The sequence below is a fragment of the Artemia franciscana genome, chromosome 19 (genome assembly GCF_032884065.1).
Source record: "Artemia franciscana chromosome 19, ASM3288406v1, whole genome shotgun sequence".
Classification (NCBI taxonomy): domain Eukaryota; kingdom Metazoa; phylum Arthropoda; class Branchiopoda; order Anostraca; family Artemiidae; genus Artemia; species Artemia franciscana.
This window is the reverse complement of record NC_088881.1, coordinates 16,194,761-16,221,618: the sequence shown is the minus strand read 5'-3', so window position 1 is coordinate 16,221,618 and position 26,858 is coordinate 16,194,761. Positions and strand designations below refer to the sequence as shown.

At 34.8% G+C, this 26,858-nt stretch overlaps 1 protein-coding gene across 18 annotated transcripts in view; it reads right to left on the bottom strand.

Moving 5' to 3' along the window:
- The window catches only part of LOC136039341 (basement membrane-specific heparan sulfate proteoglycan core protein-like), a 392,752-nt gene that overhangs the window by 288,166 nt on the left and 77,728 nt on the right, over positions 1 to 26,858 (bottom strand). For 14 of the 18 annotated variants that reach the window (XM_065722975.1, XM_065722972.1, XM_065722979.1 and 11 more), the window contains exons 5-8: positions 20,052 to 20,218; positions 8,247 to 8,384; positions 4,684 to 5,028; positions 532 to 642 (exon numbers count right to left, since the gene is read on the bottom strand). In XM_065722975.1, the coding sequence (XP_065579047.1) occupies positions 532 to 642; positions 4,684 to 5,028; positions 8,247 to 8,384; positions 20,052 to 20,218 (761 nt within the window). The remainder of the gene's footprint in view (positions 1 to 531; positions 643 to 4,683; positions 5,029 to 8,246; positions 8,385 to 20,051; positions 20,219 to 26,858) is intronic. The other 4 variants (XM_065722978.1, XM_065722986.1, XM_065722989.1 and 1 more) reach the window with 3 other exon arrangements.

Here is a 26,858-nt window from a genome sequence, read left to right as displayed (position 1 = left end):
CATACTGAGTGCCTTGTCGTAAAATATATATATTAGTTTGGTGTTCATTATAGCAGCGGAACATTCACCCACTTGATGAAGTGACTAGTTCGTCTGAGCAGTCAATTTTTGCAGCTATTCATTTTACTTTCTTTTTTCATCGGAAAGTTAAGTGGATGAATTTCATTGATAACTGCATTTTCGCAGATTTTAACTATTAGACTGATGTTCCATCAACAATCAAAGAAACGTGCAATTTCGTTATTCACGACTAGTTAGGTTCCCACTAATAAAAGATTAAAATCAACAAGGATGAGCTTTAAGGAACAAACGATGATCCTGATTTCAGCTACTTTCGCATGGTTCAGCTTCGGGAGGGGGGAGGGGAATTTCGAAAAAAAAGTCTCAAAAGTAAGTCAATTATACATCAACTAAGAGGAAATATGAAAAAAGTCATAAGAGTTTCATATTATGATTGGGAGAGAGGGTGAATGTTTTAAAATGCACATTAATTTAAGAGAATACTTATTGGAAATGAGAATAATTCCTGACCTATGCATCCAGCCTCGTCTGATCCATCATCACAATCCTCAAATCCATCGCAACGCTGCGCGACATCCAAACAATTTCCGTTTCTGCACTGCCATCCGTCGCACGGGATAGCTACATTAGAAAGAGGAAAAGTGAAGCTACGATTACATATATATATATATATATATATATATATATATATATATATATATATATATATATATATATATATATATATATATATATATATGTATATATATATATATATATATAGACATAGACATTTTTTATTTTCATCCAAAACATATAAATTAAACAAAGAATTTACCATTAATGATCATTTCTTTAAATGATTTTGAAGAAAGAAAAAAAAATCCTTGGGGGGGGGGTAAAAAACAAAATAATCAATATTAAACTAAATAAATAAATACCCTTTCCTCTTATCACACTTCTCTCCTTTTTAAAAAATGGAATTTAACCATTCTCTTGAATGATGCCAGACTTACTGCCGCTCTGACCGATTCTGGAAGGTCTTCTGACCGATTCATATATATATATATATATATATATATATATATATATATATATATATATATATATATAATATATATATATATATATATATATATATATATATATATATATATATATATATATATATATATATATATATATATATATATATATATATATATATATATATATATATATATATATGCATGTAAAAATTTTGTAATTGGATTTGTGTTTTGAACGCAGACAAAAATCCAAAGTTGTTTTCCAAGAGCCTGAGAAGAGTCTCAGGCATACAATGATAGATCCGTTTAGTGTGGATTCATTAATAATCCTGGTCAGATCGGATATCTCATTACAATTGACAGAACTATAAACCCCTATTAAATTACTCATTACTGTTATTTGACGATATTGAAATTTGTCTTAGCATGAAAGTATTGAATTGAACATGGATTTAGTGAACTCAGACCTTTGACAATAGCAAAAATTACATCCAACATGATATAAAAGTACACAAACCTGTTGATTTAGTATAAAAAACAGCTACTGGGAAGCGAGAGTACATTTAAAATTTTTCATAAAACAAAATTTAATGAATTTTGTCACGACACAATAGCTATTATACAACTTGGCAACGCTGTTAACAGACATCACAGAGTGAAGTCAAATCTACGATATTATACATCAGTTTACGTGGGCGAGTTAATACATCAAACCACATATAGTACCTGGCAGAAAATGTTGCATTATGGTGTGGGTGTTCAAAACGACTAGGACATAGAGTGCAAAAATGAAAGATTTAATTTGAATTAATTTAAGACACTCCTAAATTGGCGCTCCTCTCTTGCTGTTATCATCGAGAATATCTATACATTGTTATCATGATATTGCATCCATAGAAAAGATATTACAAGCACCTTTATGCAATGTTACCGAGACACTTTTGAACCTGTAGCCAATTTTCGAATAATTATACTCAATTGTACTCCGATACAGCACAAAGACCAATAGTACTTATCTGCTGTTATTTTTCAAATTTTTTCTATACAAGTGTTTTCATTTAATTTGTTTACTAGATTAATTTTTTTATCCTGCACTTTTCACAAATATTTTCACTGCTCTTCCACTAAAATATATCCTCCATCCGCTGAAAAACTGTTTGGATTTTGACAGCGAAGCAGTCTAGGGAGGCTCTATTCACTTTTTATCCCTTGATACCATAGGTATAATATGTAATGACCTAGCACTTGCAATAGAATTGCTTGAATTTTATTGTTTCCCCATTGTTCAATGTAATTATCTTGACTTAAATAAGTTTTTGTAGAACTAAAACGAGTTTCTTTATAATTATTCTTAGAGAAATATGTATCTTCCGCACTTTTCATCAAACCAAATACACCGAGAATATCGATGAACAGCTCCTTGAAGTTCAAAGTTAAATGAAATGAAAAAACGAAGCTTCTGTATCATTGTTGTGCCTCATTGTTATCATCTAAATATCCAGAATAAGCATGATTTAAACCTATGGCCTCCTGAGTTCAAATCAGGCAGGGCTGTCATTTTCACGAAACAAGTCATTCTCGGGTCAAGTAAAAGCCCACAAAGCAGATGTGGTAGAGTTTAGCGGAAGATTAAACCAACTATTACAACTATTACAAATAATACAAGCATTAAGTACATTTGACTATATTATTAATAGAAAACAATGTATTTAGATTGAAAATTACACGACATGCGCCGTTTTATAACCAATCAGTGCTAGTTTTCCCACAAAAATGTTTCATTTTAACAAATATTGACTGCAAGACAACAGCGATTATAACGTAAGAGTAATTACGAAAGTGAAGGTAGCTTGAAAATATAAAGCTATCCACTGCCGCAAAAAAAAACTATTTTTGTTCAGTTCTTCTACGATTTAAAATCGCTTCAGCTATTTATAGTCTACGCTTTATGCTGTAACTCCAAGGGTTTCCAAGGATCCCTAGGATTACTCTGGTGTTTTTGTGTGAACTGCTGTTACGTGTGAGTAGCATGAACAAAATACTTGCTTTCAAACCAGTCAACAAATTACCCCTGACGAAATCGTACAAAAGTATTAAAAAAATTGAAATATGAAACTGAATATAAATAGGAATGCATTTGACCCTTTTCTTACATTTAATTAGATATTAACAGTGAGTAGCTAGTATCGGTTCCCAAATAATTCGATATTCATTTATTTTTTGACACTGTATTGGCTGCGTCTTATCTGCGCGGTAGATGACCCTGAAATCTACATCACTTTTTTTAAAAGTCTTACTGAAGATTCTTCTTTCGTGGAAGTAAACAAATATAACTCAAAATGACCAATGTTGTCGAATGCCAATCAATAGGGCAAAACTGGGACTAGAAATTTTTTTTCAGTTTTTATAGTTTTAAGATATGGTCGATTAGCGTAACAATCGGCTAGTGATTCACTCTCATCAAAAGCATAAAAAAATCAAACATAAAAATTGGAAACCTACATGCAAAGCAACAATGACAGCTGAAAGCAATGTTCAAGCATAATAAGGTTGTAATTATAGTTATAGAGCAACGATTAGTAGAGGTATTTAGGATTAATTGCAATTAAAAAAGCGACAATACCAACCATATTACTATAATAGTAACAATTAATATTCTACGCTTTTGGAGGTTTTCATTAATATCAATAACGTTAGAAAAAACGAGTTCAAATCTTTAAAAAGAAAAGTAACTAATTAAACTAAATAGTGCTTAAGCACCTTATAATTAAAGGAGCTGATACATTTTTTCTATTTGTTAGTCGATTAGTTTTTATATTGGTACTGGATATCAAATAGTCATATCTCTAGGTCCATTTATTTGTCTATGGATTAATCAACCTCACTGTGCTGAAGAATATTCTAATACACGCGCATTTAAACAGTAAAACACGAATATACGCACACGCAATATACACAAATACACAGTCAGTCAAAATCAAAACTCATTCCCTATTTAGCTAAAAAAAAAATATATTAGAGGAATAATTCTTTAATTTGGACAGCTGACCTACGGTCAGCAATTGATATAAATAGCAATTGACTATAACTATCATAATTTTTTTATAGATATTCAACTAATTCTTTCGAATTATTATATAATCAACTGAAATAGTGCTAATTCGACCAGCTGAACTATACATACAGTCACAAATGCATGTACGAATTGACACAATTACAACCACATAACTAAGCAAATAACTACAATTGTCATAATTTTTTTTAAGATATTCAACTAATTCTTTCAAATTATTAAGCAATCAACAGAGATGTTGCTTCTTCGAACAGCTGACCAATACATATAGTCACAAATGCATATACCCAACCACATAAGTTACAAATCCAACCGCACAAGTAAATTACACACGCCCAAATGGCTTGCCAGCACTCTAACACGCAAACACTTCAATAAACCCAGGTATACAGATATGCAAATAGATATACACATTGCCGAAAAGGTGTTTCTATTCTTACTTTTCTAATTCATCTTCATTTTTTGTTGTTGCTAATATTGAATGTGCTACTTAAGCATTAAACAAAATATGAACGTTACTAAATCTGGTGATTTGACTTTTGAAAACTATTGCAGTTGTTATGTTAGAGTAAAATATCTTACGAGCAATTGTAGTAATGATTGTGGTAGTAGGGTCAGTGATCATGCTACTACTTGTTAAAGTCGTATCAACAATACCAGGACAGTCATCTTCATCGTCGCCTTGTGGACAATCTCTATTTCCGTCGCAGCGTTCCACGTCACAAATAACAGTTCCGTCAACACAAGTAAATTTATTATCGCCCCGACAATTGTCTGGACCTACAGGGCGAGGAGTTCCGACAACAGCTGGTGGTAATTCAGGCTCAGGTTCAACTGAATAGTCAATAACTTCAGCTGAATTTTCAATATCAGTCTCAGGGGCATCTTCTTTACCAGCGTCAACAGTAGGATCATCAGGGGTTGTAACTGTGGAAAAAACTGAATAAGCTTTAAGCAACATGCAAAAATAATGCTTGCGTGCTATTTGAAATGCCCATGTGCAATAAGGACTTGATTGAGCGCTAATATTCAAAAACAAAATTAAATCCCCTCTCCCTCCTTTTTTGTCTTTGTGATATTTAAAAGTAACATTGTCCTTAAAATTAATCCGATGGCAAATCTCTTAAGTAATTTTATAACATGGCCGCTAATATTCCATAAGAGAAATTTCTTCTAAAATTATTCCATTTTTAAGCATGCTAAGCTTTTAGATATTTTCAATACTATTCACAACCTTTCTGTTTGAATTAATTAGTTATACAGTCTCTGTCTTCATTATTCACTTTTTTATTTTAAACCTAGTATTGGGTTTTAATCTTAATTATTTCTTGCACTATTACTAAGACCTTAATCTGAAATATATGGCTTCATAACGGAAAGGAATAGGCTCAAATTTCGCGATATATCCTTCCCAAAAAATACGGTGATGAAAATAGTTTTTCAAAAATGAACAATTTAATATAGAGCTTAGCACTTGTTACAAATTTGCAGAAGGTAATAGGATTATTATTGCTCATAAAACAACTAAACTGAACTGAATTTCAGCTCATTTGAGAAAAGCAAATATAAACTTGGATACATAGACGAGATTATCGTCATAGACGAGACGAGATTTAAATTCATTGAGTGGGCTGCAAAATAAGCTAGAGTTTTTAACTGACAACAACAGAATAGATCATTTGTCCAATATACCCCTTTCATCTGACTGTCAAATAATCATTGCCACCCCCCTTCATTTTATACGCCAGCGATGATCTTTATTAAAGTAAAAACAAGTACCCACAAGGCATGACTTCCAGCCCGTGTTTCCAGGCCCAGTACCGCGGTACAGATACCCTTAGTTAAGAACGTGCTTTATTAGCACTGGATCAAAGGTAAAATTTTATCAAAAGATTACCAGAGCCTATTCCTTTCTCTTTCATTATATATATACATATACATATATATATATATATATATATATATATATATATATATATATATATATATATATATATATATATATATATATATATATATATATATATATATATATATATATATATATATATATATATATATATATATATATATATATATATATATATATGTTTTCATTTTTATTATACAGAAGCTCCAGGCGTTGAAGAAACACGTCCTTATTCCTCTGAACGATTCAACTGCTTTTACATGAAAACAGTTCCAAACACTGGAATTGAAACACTGGAATAGTTGAATTAAAACATTGGAAATTCCAAACACTGGAATAGTTGAAAGTAACTATGAATCGTTCAGAAGCTAAAGTTTCGGTTTTTAGGCACCAGACACCTTATGCAAACATGAACAGGATTATTCGGAGTTTGCTTTTCTTTTTTTAAATGTCATCATATAAATATTAAATAATAACGGTCAACCCGGTTTCTAAGCCAGTTCTGTGGCCATAGTTGATGACTTTTTTCCTTTTTTTTAATCAGATCGATTGGTTTACACTAAAACAAAGATAAAAAAGGTGATTTGGCTTAGGAACGGATATATCGGTGGTTGGTTATAAACAAAAATTATACTCATAAGAGAAAAACTGAATCTTAATTAATTAATTCCAAGTTCAATATTTAAATTGGTATTTAAATTCATCTTTGCGAAAAATACATTTCTTGCTAATTTTTCTACTATGATAAAAATAGAAATACAAAAATTAATATTCGTTTCCACGAAGGTCAATACATTCGAAATAGAAAAAAAGGCCCAAAAGATCATTACCAATATTCATGTTTAATTTGTCTTTTTTGCTAATTTTATGGTATGAGAGAGAAATATACGACAATCTTTTAATTCTCATTTTATCAATGTTCGGACTTGAATTTATTTTTTTTACTAATGCGAAATTCCAATTTTCAAATCCAGATCAATAAAAAGAAGAAAAAAAAACATGAGGAAATTGGATTTTTTTTTCTTATTCGGAATTTCCAAAAAGAAATGCTTTTGGTACAATATTCTCATCTATAATACAACCGAGGCAAAAGAGAAAAAATAGCAATAAAAATAGCCTGAGTTCAGTCAGGATCACAAGCTATAGCATCAAATCAAATAAGAAAGATGGCAAAATTAAACAAGAAATTGAACTAAGGTGTAAGTTAGTTCTCACTACTGGTGATAATATGATATTATAGGCCTTACTGGTACATTGCGGTAGATACCAAAAAACTAAATTTAAGATTCAAATCAATTTAATGTTTGGGGCATGAACCTGGTGGAATACCCACTAAAAGCAGGATAACTCAATAGCAACACCGAAGACAACTATTTCTTATCGACGAAGTCCTCAAAATCACTGTTAGGACTTTCCTAATTTGTTTTGGGCGATAGAAAAAGACTAGAAATTGCTCTTACTTCTTATTGTATGCTTATGAATACAAAAAGTATTCTCCGATTCTCAAACCCGCAACTTTAATTTTTTTTTTAAGTTTTTTTTTAATACTCATAAAACTATTTGGAAAAATGACACTCTTTATAAATTATTTTTCGCTGAGCTATTAATCAAGAGCCATGATAAAATATTAAAAAAGATATTCCCTTAAAAATTTAAATTAAATATTTCCCTGAGTTTTGTCATTTAGTTATTATTTAGCAAAACCTTTACAAAAAATGTTCTCCCAAATGTTTACATTATATTTCCTAAGTTTTATCCCTAGATACGCAACAATTGGCTATGGTATTGTTTCAAAACAAGCTTTGTCTCAGAAATAGGTGTGTGTTTCTTTTCAAAAGATGAACGAGCTAAATAATTATATATGTATCAACAAGTTCTTTTTTTTATTAAAACAAAAGCATTGTAATTCAAGCAGTTGTACTTGTTTGACAAAAGCACATTGCAACCAATATTTTAATATTTAATATTTATATATTATATTAATATTATTAATATATTATTAATATTATTATTAATATTATTATAAATTAATATTATTATTAGGCAATATTAATATTATAATATTTTATATATTTAATATTTCAATTTATGAATATTTTGAACAACATCATTTTTTAATGATTTTGTTATTTTATATCCTCCCCTTTTTTATGATGAGCAATAAACTGCTGTAGTATTCATTACTTTTTGGAGCAGAGCATAGCGTTGCATCCATAATTTTAGAAATAAGACTTACTTGAAGGACAGCCCTCTTCATCTTCCCCGCCTTCACAATCAGCCTTACCGTCACACCTAGCTTCAATTGGTAAGCATTGAAGAGTGCCAGTTCTACATTGTATCTCGTCTGCTCTGATACATTCACCTTGATTGCCAGCTATAACAAACAAAGCCATGCAACATCGAGAAATAAAGCGCTGCATATACTTTCAAGAAACAACTACATGCAGTGCAGAGGTGTGAACTGCAATCACATTTGCTTCTAGCCTCAGGCGCTTCAGCTTATAGCTGGGCGGTCAAAACTACAGCCAGTGAGCCAGATCTGACCCATGAAGCTGCTCAATCCAGCTCATAAAAGGCTTTTACCGATAACAGTTATGTCAATGGTTTTTCCTGACAAAAAATATATTTTTCAAGTATTTGCCCTCTGAAAATATTCAAAATTTTCGGGCCGGGGGACGAATTTTCTGCTGGTGGACCTCCATGGAGATAATTTACAATGGGGAGGAAAGTTTGCAGGAGATGAGTTTTTCAGAGGAATTTTACAATGGGGGAATTTGCCCGAATTCCTATTAGAAATTCTTCTTATGTCTTGCTATCTCTTAGCCGACTCAATTTTACACGTGGAGATGCTAAGGGTCATTGTCTGGGGTAAATCTTCACCAGGATTGAATTGTCTAGAGGATATATCCGTGGGGAGGAAAGATTTTTCCGCGCTAGCTTTCCTGGCATTATTAAACTACGATTAGAAATTACATAAAAAAGAGTTTTTTTCCGGAAAGTAAGGAGCAACATTAAAACTTAAAGCAAGCAAAAACTATTATGTATTTGAGAGGGGTTTCCCCCTCCTCAAAACCTCGCTCTTTGCAATAAAGCTTGAATTTTGTCCCAATTCTTTAAGAAAGACTCCTCAAACACAAGGTTCGTTTAATTAGAACAATAAGCAGCTTTTTTAGAAGCATTGAAAAAACTTTAGCGAGAAGAGTGAGGTGTTGAGGAGGGGGCAACCTCCCTCATATACGTAATAATTTCTGTTAGTTTAATCCGTAATAATCCATAATATTTAGATGAGAAATTATAAAAGTTCGAACAGTCTCACGAACGAAATTTTGAAAAGATTGAAATTAAACTAAACCGCTGTTTTATAATAATGACTAAAATATCCGTACTACGAATTAAATTAATTACCAGCATTAAATAAGAATTAAATTACAACGTGATAAATAATAATAGGCTAAACAAAATTAAATATTATTATAAGTAACAACATTAAACAAAAATTAAATAACAACATAATTTATTATGTTTAGACCCGAAAGAGGCCTTGCTATTAAATCTATAACAGTTATATGGGACAGGGAAAATTTTTCGATGTCACTTCCCCAAGAAGTTTGAAAAATTCATCCAATTTTGACTACATGATGGCTACAAAATGTGATTAAAAGCTGGCCTTAGAAGCTGAGAAGTTGGATGTCCACAAAGAAACGAATGTCATAATTTGTATTAGCGAATATTAATGAATTCGTTAATACAATATTCGTTCAAAGAATATAACGAATTCGTTATGCTATAATTTGTATTAACGAGTTCTTGAATAAATGAATACGACGTAATTCTCTGAGAGTTTGCTACTTTTCATTACCTTGTGCTTTTAAAAACTTTGTGCTACATTCTTTTAGACAGCCTTAAGGTCGAGCCTGGAAAATAGAGTCTTGCAACATTGTTTCGTGAAGAAACGAAGTTGGCATTTAATTCACTACATGTTCCAAATTGTCTGTTCTAATTCATTTATACTTTTAACACAGTCCACTTCTGGATGAATTTTTTCTTTATTTTTTCTAACCCTATAAGATCATCGTTTATGCAATTTAAAAATAAACGGTAAAAAAACTGCACAGATTTGGCAGACTCACAATGTGGGAATAAAAACATGTCGCCAACTGCTTTACAAGTCTTTCTTGATGCTAACCAGTTACATATGTCCATTTTCCATAGCTATTAAATGAACAATTCTGAGTTGCTGGCGTGTAATAGTTGAATGGTAAACGAAACAACAATAAGATTATATTTAACAATTAATGTTTATCTGTCATATTGTTCAACACATTGGGTAGAAGAAAGCCTTTGCGACTGTGAAGGCTGGTGATATCTAGGAGTGCCAATTACTACTACTACTACTAATAACTCACTGCAGCACCAAGCCGCCTGAGGCCAACACAGCTACGCACGCTCCTCCTCCAACCTAATCTATTTAAAGCCTCCCTCTTTACACCCTCCCAGGAAGTTCCCATTTCCTTTAAATCCTTATTTATGACATCCTCCCAACCCAGACAAGGACGACCTGCTTTCCGTGTAGCCCCAGACGGTTGGCCAAAAAGGACAATCTTCGGTAATCTGTCATCCTTCATCCGTAGAACGTGGCCTAGCCATCTCAACCTTTCTTTCATTATAGCCCCAGAAAGCGGGATTGAACCACACTTTTCGTACAACCTACTGTTTGAAATACGGTCAGTCAGCCGGGTACCCAGAACAATCCGTAGGCAATTTCTCTGGAAAACATCTAGTAAATTTTCATCTGCTTTTCGGAGTGTCCATGCTTCAGAGCCATATTTGACCACTGTCATCACTGTAGCTTCCAATATTCTAATCTTGGTTTTTAGGCTTATCTTTCTATTCTTCCAAACTTTTTTTAACTGTGAAAAAACACCCTGAGCTTTAGCTATTCTACTTTTAACATCTTCACTGCTCCCACCATCTTTACTAATAATACTACCAAGGTAACTGAAGCTCCCAACCTGATCAATCTTTTCGTTACCTAAGGTCACCTGTTCATCTTCACTTATTCCTAACCTTAGTGACTTAGTCTTCTTAACATTAATTTTCAAGCCTATTTTAGCACCCTGAACTCGTAAAACCTCTAAAAATTCATTCATTTTAAGTTTTAATATATAACAATTAAAGGGAAGTTATACTCTTAACAGCAAGAATATGCAATGGCACAGGACGGAGAAGGGATGTGCTGAATGGTTCTTGACCCAGGCGGAACATTTATAGGGGGGCTATTAAACCCTAAACAAAAATTAAACCCTATTATTTTGAAAAAAAAGCTCTAGCTGCGTTTAATTACAAAGACAATGAAAAATAATTTAATATTCCTAACAATAAAATTGTTGTATTGGGAGCGCAATAGAAACTTGTTTGAAGAATAAAAGGTACTTGTGTATTATACGAGAAACACACTCAAAAACTTGTATAGAGCACAGGAGATTTTTTCAGTTTTTCACGGTGTTGATACCAGACGGTTAGCTTCGGCTCGGTGGAAAAATACATTGTAGCTATATCTTAACTAAATATTTAGTTGGTATTTTTGTAAGGCTATGGTAGTTTGGGTTACGTATGTGATATAATGCGCTATGGTTGGCCCCCTTCCATTATTCTTCGTTGTAGTTTTCACAGCCGAAGCTAATTGTCTCGTATTAAACTCTGTGAAAAACGAATAACGTCTCATGTTCTCGAGTGTGTTTCTCGTATAATACATAAGTACTGAATAAAAAACCCTCTTAATTCTAGTTAAGCATAGTAGGAAGTGTAACATCCATTAATTAAATATTATAGTATATTCACCCGTGCTTTCATATATTGAAGTTAAGACTTTTATTATTAGCTTAGGTATATAGGAGCCCAAAAACTATAGTCCATGTACTTCAGTGGAAGAGGGCTTAAGGCCAATCCTGAATTGGCAATCCACCAGCTTGACCTTAAAGATTTTTACGATTTTTTCCACTTTTACTCATATTTCACATTTTTTCCCCTGATTTTTCTCTATTGAATTTGACCCCTCTCCCAAAAAAATGGGCAATCAAAAAGATTTCTGCTTACATATGAGTTCAAACTCTAGTTTGACAACGCTCTTAAAAACTCCCTGAAATTGTGAAATTTACTGAAATTGTGTAAATCGTAAACTTGTCTAACCTCTTTTTGGAGAGAGAATTAAAATAATTTTACTAAGACTTGAGGAGGCAGTCTGATTTCAATAAATTTTAATTGGCACCGCACACTCATATCCCCTCTGGGAAGATCCTTGACTTTTCTTAGCATGGGGGGGGGGGTTGTTGGCGCTGTATATTCTCCTTCTTATCCTCTATTATACAGGATCCAGCTGAATAGTATTTTCAGAAAATCAGTTAAAGCACTCGAACTAGGGGCGAGGCAAACGCTTCAATATCATGGACTCCAATAAAACCCCTAGGGACAGTAAGTAGGGACGTTGCAGTGGTGTAAATAAATTAGCTGATACTCGGACGGAATTTCAACGTACACCCCCCCACTCTTCGTACTTTTTTTCTAACTGTTAACCATGGAATTGAAAAAAACTTATTTCTAGTGTTTACATTATAAAAACAGAGAAGTGAAAGAAAAAATAAATTATGCGTCTTAAAGAATTTGAATGTAAACATTTTTATGTAAATAACTTAATACGTAATAAATACAAACAAAATACAATATTTTTAAACATAGTAGTCCTAAAAATATTATTACAACTTCAATATTGCACTAATTATGATTAATATATATAGCAAAATGGCTAATGAGTTACCAAAGAGTGTGTGTTAAAAAGAAATTAGCTAATCCAAGCTATTACTACTGCATTGTGCTAAAACATAGGAGATGGAAATAAATCTATTTTGAAAGCTACGTTTTGTGAACATGGCAAACTGCCTAATAAACATGAAACTCAGAAGAAAAAATAGCACTTTTGGAATAAGCTTTTGTCACCCCTACAAGTATGGCACCCGGGGAAGCCCAACCCCTTCTCGTCCCCTTCCTACGCCACTGCCACATGTCAGTATGTTTCAATTAAACATCGTTTTCACTATTCTGAACTTATATGATATTTCACAGTTTCCTTCGTATAACAATTCTGCAATTTCAGGGTCAATTTTGTCGTTCTGTAGAACAAAATGACGGAAAGTGGTACTTTACTGTGGCGACATCAGTTTAGTTATGCTCTACTCTAGCTTTCTACAACCATCAGTTCGGCACAATTACCTCTAGTAAGAAAGGAATAAAAACTAGACCTTCTTTGCCTTGGTAAAGTGAATTGTTGTAACAACCCTTTAGCGGCTTCAACAACAAAAGGGCTCTGGGATTTTTATGCTTTTTATAATTATACTTTTGTCACAAGAAAATATTAAATTAATATTGATGAAAATTAATATTCAACCAAGGAAGTTCATATTATTGGGAGTGTTTTTCAAAGTTAATATTATACTTTCGTAAGGAGGCCCGAGACAGTAAAAAAGGTAAAGGTAAAGGATACGGCATTAGACTTTACAGTCCGTACCGGTGGTGCTGATCTCCGTTTCTTGGCCCTTCAGCCAGGAAGTGCAATGGGGGGTTGGGGGCCAGCCATCCTGTGCTTTCGCACACCCTTCCTGTTTACCTTCCTCAGATTTCTCCAGGTACCCATTTAGAGCTGGGTCGACTCTGGCTAAGCTTACAGAGTCATGCCACTGACCCCCGTCCCAAACTGAAGAATTGGGTACACTGGGATTCGAACCCGCGTCCTCTCAGACAAGGGATCCCGAATCCAGCGCACCAACACACTCGGCCAGGACGGCCCGAGACAGTCAATCATTGTGACCAAAAGCTTCCAGCAATCAATTGACGCATGCTTCAATCAACCTTCAATCGGACCTCCAATCTTGACCAAAGCTAATTTCAAGTTTAATTCTAACTCAGGGCCATATTTTTAGTTTAAGTTCAGAGTTGGACAGTAAAGTGTCTACCGTGTGTGAAATGCAGTCTAATACTGCAATTCTAGCAATTTCATGCTTTTAATAAAAATAAATTTCAATCTCATCTCTGATGAATGCAAGGTCATTGCAGTACCACAGGGAAGGTTGTGGGATGTTATCCGCTGACGCTCTAGACTTCCTTTTGTACTCGTTAGCCTTGTACTCGCGGTTGAAATTTATTCCTAACACATTAATTTTCATTTTTAGTTCGGAAGCTATATAATCTGGTTTCAATGTCTTTACTACCAGCAATATCCTATCAAATGCAGCACTTTTCTTATTTCGGTTATAATAGTCTCTACTTTTAACTTTCCATAACTCATAGTGATCCCGGTATTACCTCTGTTAATAAACAGATAAACTCGCTTTCCACATTTTTGCCTACTTCCAATGTGTTGTTGGCACGTGACAGACGCAATACTTGAACAAAACTAGTCTAGACAGTCAATCACCCTCGTCAACCGCTTGAGTCATTCAAGCTTTCCATCAATCACCGTCAACGCTTGACTCACGCATCCAATAGGTTCCTAGACGGTAAGTCATGCTTGAGTCAATCGATTGATAGAAGCTTTTGATCGAAATAACTGACCGTTTCGGACCTCCTTAAACATGGCCTCCTAAAAATCCGTTTATTAATGCATATATCTAAGGGAAACAAACAACGTCACGAAAAAATAAGTAAGACTGTTTCTTTGTTAACGATTATTTCCACAAGACTCGCAGACGAATTCGAGGAAAGGATTTAAAAATATTTTAATGACTTTGTAGCCAGTTGAACTTATGTTTTTGTATAATTAGTATTGTAACGGGTAAAACTTACAATAAGATTACTATTTAGAATCGTACTGATGCCGATACTTTTCGCTGTAATAATTGCAAAACTACCTTGTGCTGCATTTTTATTTATCGAAAGCAGAAGCATGGTTCGATGGAACGAAAAATTGGCTGCGTAACATCGAGCTGAAGTCGATAAGACAAAAAATCTAGTTAAAGTGATTGGGAAATATGAAAGAGGTACAATTTGTTATTATTTGAGATAGGACTTTCAAGAATTTAACATATGGTTTTCTGACAAATTAAATTCAAAAGTATAATGATTGTGAAGACACAAAAAACTCATCTGGTGTTCCTATCATTTTGAAAACTCAAGGGGATTTTTTACAACAAATATTTTGCGGATATTCCAATAAAAAGTTAAATATCAGATTATTGTGAAAGTAAAATATGATTGATCATTCATAAAATACTACTAACAACTCCCCGTAGCGCCAAGCCCTCTGAGGCCACCGCAGCACCGTACACTCCTTCTCTATCTCATTTAGCTTGAAGCTCCAATATCCCCCATGGAGTTCCTATTTTCGTTATTCCTTTGTTATAATCACTTTCCACCACAAGTGAGAACGTCCTACTTAACTGTCTGATCCTGGATGGTTTTCCAATCATCATTTATTTATATGAAGTAACCAACCATCATAATTTTTCTTTCATTACGACAGTAGAAAATAGGATCAAGACACATCTTTCGTATATATTGTTTGACAAATAGCTATTCAAATGAGTACCTAGAACTATCCCCAAACAAGTCCACATAAAAATATCTATCATATCCTTTTCAGTGTTTCAAAGCATCCTCTCTTCAGAGTCACACTTGACCTCTTTCATTAGCATGTCTTCAGTATACTAATCATAGTTCGAAGATTTATCTTTTTATTCTTCAAAATATGTTTCAAATGGAAAATAAATTCTCCGCCCTGGCTATTCTGCTTTTCATATTCACTACATCAACCATTCTTACTAATAATGCTACCTAGGTAAGCAAAGCTATTGAATAGGTCAGTTATTTCGTTACCTAATCTTACTTTTCATCGTCAATGCTTCGTAATTTAAGTGGCTCAGTCTTCTCAAAATTAATTTTCAAGCACATTCTAGCCCCAAACTTTCAAAACTTACAAAAATTATTTTATTTCACCAACGTTTTTATCTTAGGAGGATCAAACCTTTTGCATAGTATGAATCTAGGAGAGTTTTACTTTACCATTTGATACCATGCTTTCCCACAGTCTTTGCTGTGATCAATAGTAGCAGTCTCTCAAAATAATCCAAACAAACGGGGATAAGACACAGTCCTGCATAACTCTCGATTTCACAACAAATCGACTACCAGCCATGCTTCCTACTTCGACTGCAGCAATGTTGTTCTTACACATAGCACTAACCAATAGAGGGACGCTAAGGACGCTCCTCTTTACCCCAATCTACTCACAGCTTCATTCTTTCTCTCTCCCGTGAAGTTCCAGTTTTCATTAAACATTTTATTAGACCTTTTCTAACACCATTCGGAGACCCACTTTTTGTTTGGCCCCAGATGAATGGCAAAAAAGCACGATCTTTGGCAATCGATCATCCTTCACCCATGAAATGTGACCTGGCCTTCTTAACCTTTCTTTCATTATAACCAGGAAAAGCGGGATCAAACCGCCTTTTTTATATAGCTTATTGAATGACATTCGATTAATAGTTTACCTAAAGCCATTCATAGACAATTCGTTTGGAAAACATGTAACAAATCTTCCTCAGCCTTTTGAAGCACCAAGGTTTCAGAGTCATACTTGACCGTTTTCATTCCCATGACCTCCAATATTCTAGTCTTAATTCACAGGCTTATCTTCCTGTTTTTCAAAACTTTTTCGACTGCAAAAACGACACCTCCTGTATTGGTTATCTACTTTTTACATCTTTTGTATCCACCATCTTTACTAATAAAACTACAAAGATAACTAAAACTTTCCACTTTATCGATTTTAGCATTATCTGAATCCTTTCACTGGCCCTCATTTATTACCAGCCAATGTTACTTATTCTACTTAACATTAATCGTCAAACCTATGCTTACACCCTGCTATCTCAAAACCTCCATGAATTTTATCGAATTCACTAAAGTTTTCCAACAGCCTTTGATGCTTCTCTTGGGACAAAGTCTATCAAATAAAACATATAAACGGGCAAAGGATACGACCCTGCGTAACTCCTGATTTTACACCGACAAAAGTTACTAATCACATTCCTGCCTTGATGGCAGCAACGTTATTTTCGCAAATAACACTTATCATTTATATGTGCTTATATGGTATACTATACAAAGATACGACCTTCACAAAAGCTTCTTTATCATTTGAAACAAATGTATGTTCAATATCAACAAAACTGATGAGTAAAGGAGTCTGATGATTCAGATACTGCTATTTATTGCCTAGGAGGTTGAGAAGTTAATTCATCCTCTCTTCTTTCTATAACCAAGCCGTTGATAAAAGGTGGGAAATTTGGACAGTTACCTCGGACGCCGTGGCCAGAAGGTTGGAGAATTGCCCCCTTTGATCCAATTTTTCGCTTTAATTTGGCTTTTTTGCTTATATTTGGGTCAGAAACGGGGGGGGGGTAATTAGTTTTGCCCCGGGAATCACCAAACCTACGAGCAGCTTCGTCTATAACCGCACTGCTTTCCTCGTAAAACTCTACCTACAGCCTCTCTCTTGGTCTAATAAGCATCTTTATCCTAAGTAGTTCGCTTCCAACTCAAATCAAGCTCATGCCTCTGCATTTCCACCCTAAGCATTGTTACTTCGCAAACTATTTTTGTTAAATTATTCCATCCATTTTCTACATTGTCAGATTATAAATTCACAAGTTTCATATCCAACATTTCTTGCACACAACTGGAAGATAACTTTCCTTCCACATAATGTTTTCCAAAAATTTTCGAACAGCTTTTAAATCCCAAAGTTTGGCTAGGTTGAGTCATCTTTTAAGTTTGTTGTTTAAACGAGATTCAACGTTATTAATAGAAAAACTACTCTACTTTAAAATTAGAAAATGTTACTTAAATGGTTCTGCCAAACACTGCTGAAATTTGAGGGCGCGCGAAAATACTTGTATTGTCAGTTTGACTGTGGTACTCATCTAAGCGAAATTTGGGAAATTTTTCCTAGAGTTGCTACTTTTTTTCAATTTATTGTGTTTCCCATATGAATATCAAATAATAGTCTATTTTAATGGTTCAGCTTTATTTCATAGGATATCATTAAAAAATAAAAAGAAAACAAACCTGTCTCGACTGTTTATTACTCCTAAAAACTTGGACGTTGGCCATATGCAAACAAAATATGCCGATTTGTCCCTAGAGCTTTATCAAGGATTTGTTATTTGCAAAAATGTCTACAGAAAGAAAGGGAAATCCGTTTTGGGATAAAACAAATTATTATGAAGTTAGCAACAAACTTGAAAAAAAAAAACTTTCTTATGGATATCTATTGTATGCTTTTATATATCAACCAAAGTAAATTGACTTCTTGACATGAAAAAAAGATAAAGGGAGAAAAGAAATGTTTCAGGGGTTCTCACACAAGTCCCCAAAAAATAACCACGATCGTTTATGTGCATATACAAGTTTCAGCATTTGACTATCGAATTTTCGTATCGTCATCTGAGTGAATAGACTAAAATGAATAGACTACTTAACTACCAAGGCTAGGCTAGAATTATTTGACGGCTACGTTCTTTGACCTGGCGACAGTAGTAGCCATATTTTTTTCTTGAACGGCCTGCCAATTTAAACTTTATATATATATATATATTGCATTTACATATGTAAGAATAACTGCAGACATGAGGGACAGATGATGGGATAATGAGGGTTTTTTTACATTAAGATTTTTGCGAAGAACCCTCTCCAGAAAACTAGGAATATTGTTGCAAAAAATATGCCTATATCCCCTCTCAGGGCTCCAGACGTGTTAGCATCTATGCATGAAAGTAATATTTGTTGCCCCCCCCCCCAATATAATATACAAGGGAATCGGAAAGAAGCGCATGTATACCTGGAGTTGAGATCGACTCATGGGAAAAATCTACCCCTGACCTACCCACCCCTGACCTAGTTCCTTCCCTTTTCAAGATTTAACATACCGTCTATTTAACAAACATATCAAAACTAGTGGCATAAGAAGGGAGTGCGGAGGGGGAGACCATCCCGGGTGCCGTATTCGTAGGGGTGCCAAAAAGTTGATCCAAAAAGCATACTTTTCTTCTGTTTCATGTTGCTAGTCATTTTATTATTCTCAAAAAACGTTGCTTTTAAAACAGTTTGATTATCATCTCCTATTTGTTTAGCTTTGAACGCTTTGGTAGTTGCTTTAATTGGCTATTTCTTTTTAACACAAACTCTTTAGTAACTGTTACTCACTTTACCATATATATTAATCATAATTATTGTACTATAGATGTTATAATAACGTTAACAGGAGTAATATTTTCAAAAATATTGTATTTTGCTTATAAAACGTTTATTGTAACGTTTTACTTATATTGTTCTTTGCTTATATTGTAAAATTGCTTTTAAAACAGTTTGATTAACATTTCCTATTTGTTTAGCTTGGAAGGCTTTGGTAGTTGCTTTTATTGGCTATTTCTTTTTAACACAAACTCTTTAGGAACTGTTACTCACTTTACCATACATATTAATCATAATTATTGTACTATATATGTTATAATAACGTTAATAGGAGTATTACTTTCAAAAATATTGTATTTTGCTTATACATTATTACGAACTACGTTATTTACATTAAAATGTTTACATGCAAATTCTTTTAAACGTACAATTTACTTTTCATGTCACTTCTTTGTTTCCGTAATACACACTATAAATGAAATTTTTTAATTTTATATTTTATATTTATTAAATTTATTAAATATATTTATTACTTTATATTTATTTATATTTATATTTATATTTTATTTTATATTTTATATTTATATTTTATATTTATTTTATAAATATATTTATTATTTTATATTTATTTAATTTTATATTTTAGAAAAAATACAAGAAAAAGGGAGATGACAAGTTTAAATTCCGCGCCGGTTGTCAGAAGACCTTTATGCGACACTGGTCGAAGAATCTATATTAAAAATTATGAAAAATAATAAGAAATGTAAAAACTTGTCAATCCTCCCGCATTTTTTTTTACCTTGGAAAAACGTAAAAGAAAATCCATTCTGGAGGACGGTGTATGCTCCTAATTTTCCAACTTCTAATTGGTCTTCAAGCACAGATTTGATGGCGTCAGCATTGTAAAATTCAACCGTTCCAATGTCGCCAGTAACCAGAATCTGGAATTTATCTTCAGGCACTTCACTGGAAAAATATGACGAAGTGAGAAAAAGATATGGCTATCACGATGAAAACCATTAAAACTCTTTATAGTCAATTAATGTCTTAATTAAACTTTATTTTAATTTGTAGTGGACATTAAAGTTATTAAGAGTTATTCACTCTTTCAGGACACATAGAACCAAATGCACATACTTTAAAGCTTTATTGGGAAGGGGTGATCAAATACTATTTTCCTGATTAGGGAGAGTCTAACCCAGAAGGACATAGGAGAAAACGTTGTTCTAAATTTATTTTATTAAGCTACAGGTATGGTTTCCTTAACAGCTCATGGCATTTCTTAATAAAAGCACATGAGGACTAATGTGTAGCTCAAAATACTAAACATTACATGCAAGGCGGTCCCATGGGTCAGTGGGAGGGTGGATTTCAAAGCGTGTCATAGATAGGCCATGGCAAAAAAATAACAAGAGCTAAGAGCTCATATGGCACTTGTGACGAGGCAAGAAGAGCTAAGAGCCAAGAGCTCATATGGTATGAGATCTAACAAAATTCTAAGAATCAATAGATTGATTTAAAAGGAAAATCAGAGGCTTAATGCCGGTCAGGATTTAAAATAAGAGCTCTGAGTCACGGGGTCCTTCTAAATATCAAAATTCATTAAGAGCCGATCACCCACTCGTAAGTTATAAATATCTCATTTTTTCTAATTTTTCCTCTCCCTTTAGCCCCCCAGATGGTCGAATTTGGGAAAACGACTTTATCAAGTCAATTTGTACAGCTCCCTGACACGCCTACCGATTTTCATCGTCCTAGCACGTCCAGAAGCACCTGACTCACCAAATCACTGATACCCTGCCCCATAATCCCCCAAAGAGAGCGAATCCAGTACGGTTCCGTCAATCGCGTATCAAGGACATTTGCTTATTCTATCCATCAAGCTTCATCCCGATTCCTCCACTCCAAGTGTTTTCAGAGATTTCCCCCTCCAACTCCCCCCAATGTCAAAGATCTGGTCGGGAATTTAAATAAGAGCTCTGAGACATGAATTCCTTCTAAATATAAAATTTCATTAAGATCCGATCACCTACTCGTAAGATAAAAATACCTCAATTTTCCCGTTTTCCAAGAATTCCGATTTCCCCCTCGAACTCCCCCCAATGTTACAGGATCTGGTCGGAATTTAAAATAGAGGTTTAAAGCACAAGATCCTTCTAAATATCAAATTTCATTAAGATCCTGTCACTCTTTCGTAAGTTACAAATACCTCAATTTTCAAAATTACCCCCCCCCCCCAACTCCACCAAAGAGAGCAGATCCGGTCCGGTTATGTCAGTCACGTATCTTAGACAGGTTTTTATTCTTCCCATCCAGTTTCATCCTGATCTCACCGCTTTAAGTATTTTCTATGATTTCCATTCCCCCAAATGCCCCCCCCCCAATTACGCTGGATCCGGTTGAGATTTAAAATAAGACATCTGAGTTACAAGGTCCTTCTAAATATGAAGTTTCATGAAGATCCGATCACTCCTTCATAAGTTAAAAACACGTCATTTTTTCTAATTTTTCAGAATTAGCCCCCCCCCTCCCAATAGAGCGGATCCGTTCCAATTACGTAAATCACGTATCTAAGACTTCTGCTTATTTTTCCACCAAGTTTCATCCCGATCCCTCCAACCTAAGCGTTTTCCATGATTTTAGGTTCCCCCACCCCAAACTCCCCCCAATGTCACCAGATCCGGTCAGGATTTAAAATAAGAGCTTTGAGACACGATATACTTCTAAATATCAAATTTAATTGAGATCCGATCACCCGTCCGCACATTAAAAATACCTCATTTTTTCTAATTTTTCAGAATTAACCCCCCCCCCCAACTACCCCAAAGAGAGCGGATCCGTTATATCAATCATGTATCTAGAACTTGTGCTTATTTTTTCCACCAAGTTTCATCCCAATCCCTCCACTCTAAGTGTTTTCCAAGTTTTAGGTTTCTCCCTCTCAACTCCCCCCCCCCCCTAATGTCACCAGATCCGGTTGAGATTTGAAATAAGAGCTAGAGACACGATATCCTTCTAATTATTGAGATCCGATCACCCGTTCGTAAGTTAAAAATACCTCATTTTTTCTAACTTTTCAGAATTACCCCCTCCCCCTAACTGCCCCAAAGAGAGCGGATCCGTTCCGGTTATGTCAATCATGTATCTAGGACTTGTGCTTATTTTTCTCACAAAGTTTCATCCCGATCCCTCCACTCTAAGTGTTTTCCAAGATTTTAGGTTTCCTCCTCCCAACTCCCCCCAACGTCATAAGATCCGGTCGGGATTTGATCCTTCCAAAGATCAAATTTCATTAAGATCTGATCAACCATTTGTAAGTTAAGATTACTTATACCGGCCCTCAATCCCCCCCCCCAGATGGTCAAATCGGGAAAACGACTATTTCTAATTTAATCTGGTCCGGTCCCTGATACGCCTGCCAAATTTCATCGTCCTAGCTTACCTGGAAGTGCCTAAAGTAGCAAAACCGGGACCGACAGACCGACAGAATTTGCGATTGCTATATGTCACTTGGTTAATACCAAGTGCCATAAAAGGAAGGTTATTTACACGATCCTGCTACTCGCACAAAGATTTAACCATTTCTACTTTACAGTGTCTTCACTGACTTTCTTACAAAAATTGAATGAAGTTTAAATACCTTTTCAGCTAAAATAAAGTGAAAAAATATCTTATGAGAAAAAAATTATCAACTGTGTTGATAACTTTATTATCTTTTTTGTGCCAGGGGAAACCTGCAAAAAAAAAACAAGGTATGAAACAAGAGAGACGCATTGGGAGAATAGAGGGGAAATATATAATTTCAACTGTATATTTACACATTAAGGGGGGGATAAAATATAGGGGGTTCCATGCAAAATCTTTTTGCTACAATTGTTATGCATATTGTAAATTGTTTTCTTATCATGCTTCCTTCTCAAACATGTTTCCTTCTTAACTCGTAAGTTACAAATACCTCATTTTTCTAATGTTTCAGAATTAACCCTCGCCCCCACTCCCCCAAAGAGAGGGGATCCGTCCCGGTTATGTCAATCACGTATCTAGGACTTCTGCTTATTTTCCCACCAAGTTTCATTCCGATCCCTCCACTCTAAGCGTTTTCCAAAATTTTAGGTCCCCCCTCAATCCCGCCCAATGTCACCGAATCCAGTCAGGATTAAAAATAAGAGCTCTGAGACACGATACACATCCAAACTTCAAATTTCATTAAGATCCGATCACTCCTTTGTAAGTTAAAAATACCTCATTTTTCTAATTTGTGCAGAATTAACCCCCCCCCCAACTCCCCCAAAGAGAACGGATCCGTTGCGGTTATGTCAATCACGTATCTAGGACTTGTGCTTATTATTCCCACCAAGTTTCATCCCGATCCCTCCACTCAAAGCGTTTTCCAAGATTTTAGGTCCCCCCAATTCCCCCCAATGTCACCAAATCCAGTCGGGATTTAAAATAAGAGCTCTGAGACACGATATACTTCCAAATTTCATTGAGAACCGATCACTCCTTCGTAAGTTACAAAAACCTCATTTTTTCTATTTTTTCAGAATTAACCCAAGCCCCCCCCCCCCAAACTCCCTAAAACAGAGCAGATCCGTTCCGGTTATGTCAATTATGTATCTAGGACTTGTGCTTATTTTTCCCACCAAGTTTCATCCCGATCCCTCCACTCTAAGTGTTTTCCAAGTTTTAGGTTTCCCCTCCTAACTCCCCCCCAAATGTCACCAGATCCGGTCGGGATTTAAAATAAGAGCTCTGAGACACGATATCCTTCTAAATATCAAATTTCATTGAGATCCAATCACCCGTTCGTAAGTTAAAAATACCTCATTTTTCTAATTTTTCAGAATTACCCCCCCCCCCAACTACCCCAAAGAGAGCGGATCCGTTCCGGTTATGTCAGTCATGTATCTAGGACTTTTGCTTAATATTCCCACCAAGTTTCATCCCGATCCCTCCACTCTAAGTTTTTTCCAAGTTTTAGGTTTCCCCCTCCCAACTCCCCCCCCCTCCAATGTCACCAGATCTGGCCGGAATTTAAAATAAGAGCTCTAAGACACCATATCCTTCTGAATATCAAAATTCATTGAGATCCGATCACCCGTTCGTAAGTTAAAAATACCTCATTTTTTAATTTTTCAGAATTACCCCCCCCCCCCCCCCAACCATCCCAAAGAGAGCGGATTCGTCCCGGTTATGTCAAACATGTATATAGGACTTGTGCTTATTTTTCCCACGAAGTTTCATCCCGATCCCTCCACTCTAAGTGTTTTCCAAGATTTTAGGTTTCCCCCTCCCATATCCCCCCCAATGTCACCAGATCCGGTCGGGATTTAAACTAACAGCTCTGAGACACGATATCCTTCCAAACATCAAATTTCATTAAGGTCTGATCAACAGTTCGTAAGTTAAAAATACTTCAACTTTTCTATATTTTCCGAATTAATCGGCCCCCAACTCCCCCCCCCCCCAGATTGTCAAATCGGGAAAACGACTATTTCTAATTTGATCTGGTCCGGTCCCTGATAGGCCTGCCAAATTTCATCGTCCTAGCTTACCTGGAAGTGCCTAAAGTAGCAAAACCGGGACCGACAGACAGACAGACCGACAGAATTTGCGATTGCTACATGTCACTTGGTTAATACCAAGTACCATAAAAATGTGGAACTTCTAATACAACGACTATAAAAAAGCCTTATCAAATTTGGAAGCCTACCGAAATATCCTTGCTACATCGCTCACTTTTCGTTCTTTTTTTAATTCTTTTTTTCAGGCACTTTAATCGACAAAGATGGCCCATAATGTATTAAATAAAAAAAACAAGTTTTTTCAACTGAAAGTAAGGAGTGACATCAAAACTTAAAACGCACAGAAATTACTTCGTATATGAAAGAGGCTGCTTCCTCATCAACGCCCCGCTCTTTACGCTAAAGTTTGACTCTTTCTCTCAATTCTTCTTTCTAAAACAGTAAAAAACTTTAGCGTAAAGAGCGGGGCGTTGATGAGGAAGCAGCCTCTTTCATATACGAAGTAATTTCTGTGCGTTTTAAGTTTTGATGTCACTCCTTACTTTCAGTTGAAAAAACTTGTTTTTTTTTATTTAATTTCTGAACGTTTTTGAATCAATGCATGTTTTGATTTTGGCTCTCCGCAGAGGAATAATCAAAACGAAATTTGTATATTTTTTTTTTTTTTTTTGGCTCAATGGCTTTCTCATAATTTTGATCGAATGATTTTGAGAAAAAAAGAGCGGGGGACGAAGCCTAGTTGCCCCCCGATTTTTTGGTTAATTAAAAAGGCAACTAGAACTTTTAATTTTTTACGAATCTTTTTATTGGTAAAAGATTTACGTAACTTATAAATTAGCTTACGTAAAGAACTTTTGTATTCTCATGTTTTTATTACATATATGAGGGGATTCGCCCCATCGTCAGTACCTCGCTCTTTACACTAAAGCTTAAACTTTATCCCAATTCATTAAGAATGACCCCCTGAATCACAAAAGCCGTAGAATAAGTAGTTGAAATTACCGAAAATACTTTAGCGTAAAGAGCGAGGTATTAGAAGGAGGTGAGCCCCTCATATGGGTAATAATTTCTGTTTGTTTTAAGTTTTATTGCTTTTCCTTACTACCAGCTGAAAAAGCTTTTTCACTTTTATTTTTTAATTGTTTTTTTTTTTAATAATGCTAGTAAATCCTGCTCTCCCTTCATGGAAATTTTCTTCTCCCATTACAAATTCTCGAAGGAAAGTTCCCCCAGCATGTCCCCCTCTTCTCAACCCCTCCCCCAAACCAAAAAAATCCTCCTGAAAACGCCTGTATACTTCCCAATAACCATTACTATATGTAAGCACAGGTCAAAGTTTGTAACTTGTTGCCCCTCCCACGGGGACTGTGGGGGAGTGAGTCGTCCCCAAAGACATAGTTATAAGGTTTTTTGACTACGCTGAATAAAATGGCTGTCTCAGAATTTTGATCCGTTGACTTTGGGAAAATAATTAGAGTGGGAGGGGGCCTTGGTGCCCTCCAATTTTTTTGGTCACTTAAAAAGGGCACTAGAACTTTTCATTTCCGTTAGAATGAGCCCTCTTGCAACATTCTAGGACAACTGGGTAGATAAGATCACCCCTGGGGAAAAAAAACAAAAAAACAAAAAAACAAATAAACACGCATCCGTGATCTGCCTTCTGGCAAAAAATGCAAAATTCCACATTTTTGTAGATAGGAGCTCGAAACTTCTACAGTAGGGTTCTCTGATACGCTGAATCTGATAGTGTGATTTTCGTTAAGATTCTATGACTTTTAGGGGGCGTTTCCCCCTATTTTCTAAAATAACGCAAATTTTCTCAGGCTCGTAACTTTTGATGGGTAAGACTAAACTTGATGAAACTTATATATTTAAAACCAGCATTAAAATGCGATTCTTTTGATGTAGCTATTGGTATAAAAATTCCATTTTTTAGAGTTTTGGTTACTATTGAGCCGGGTCGCTCCTTACTACAGTTCGTTCGTTACCACGAACTGTTTGAAAAGAAATGTGGTTGTCATGTCTAAATGTTTAAAGAATGTTTCTAATCCGCAAACATATTAACTGGTATTTATTCATTT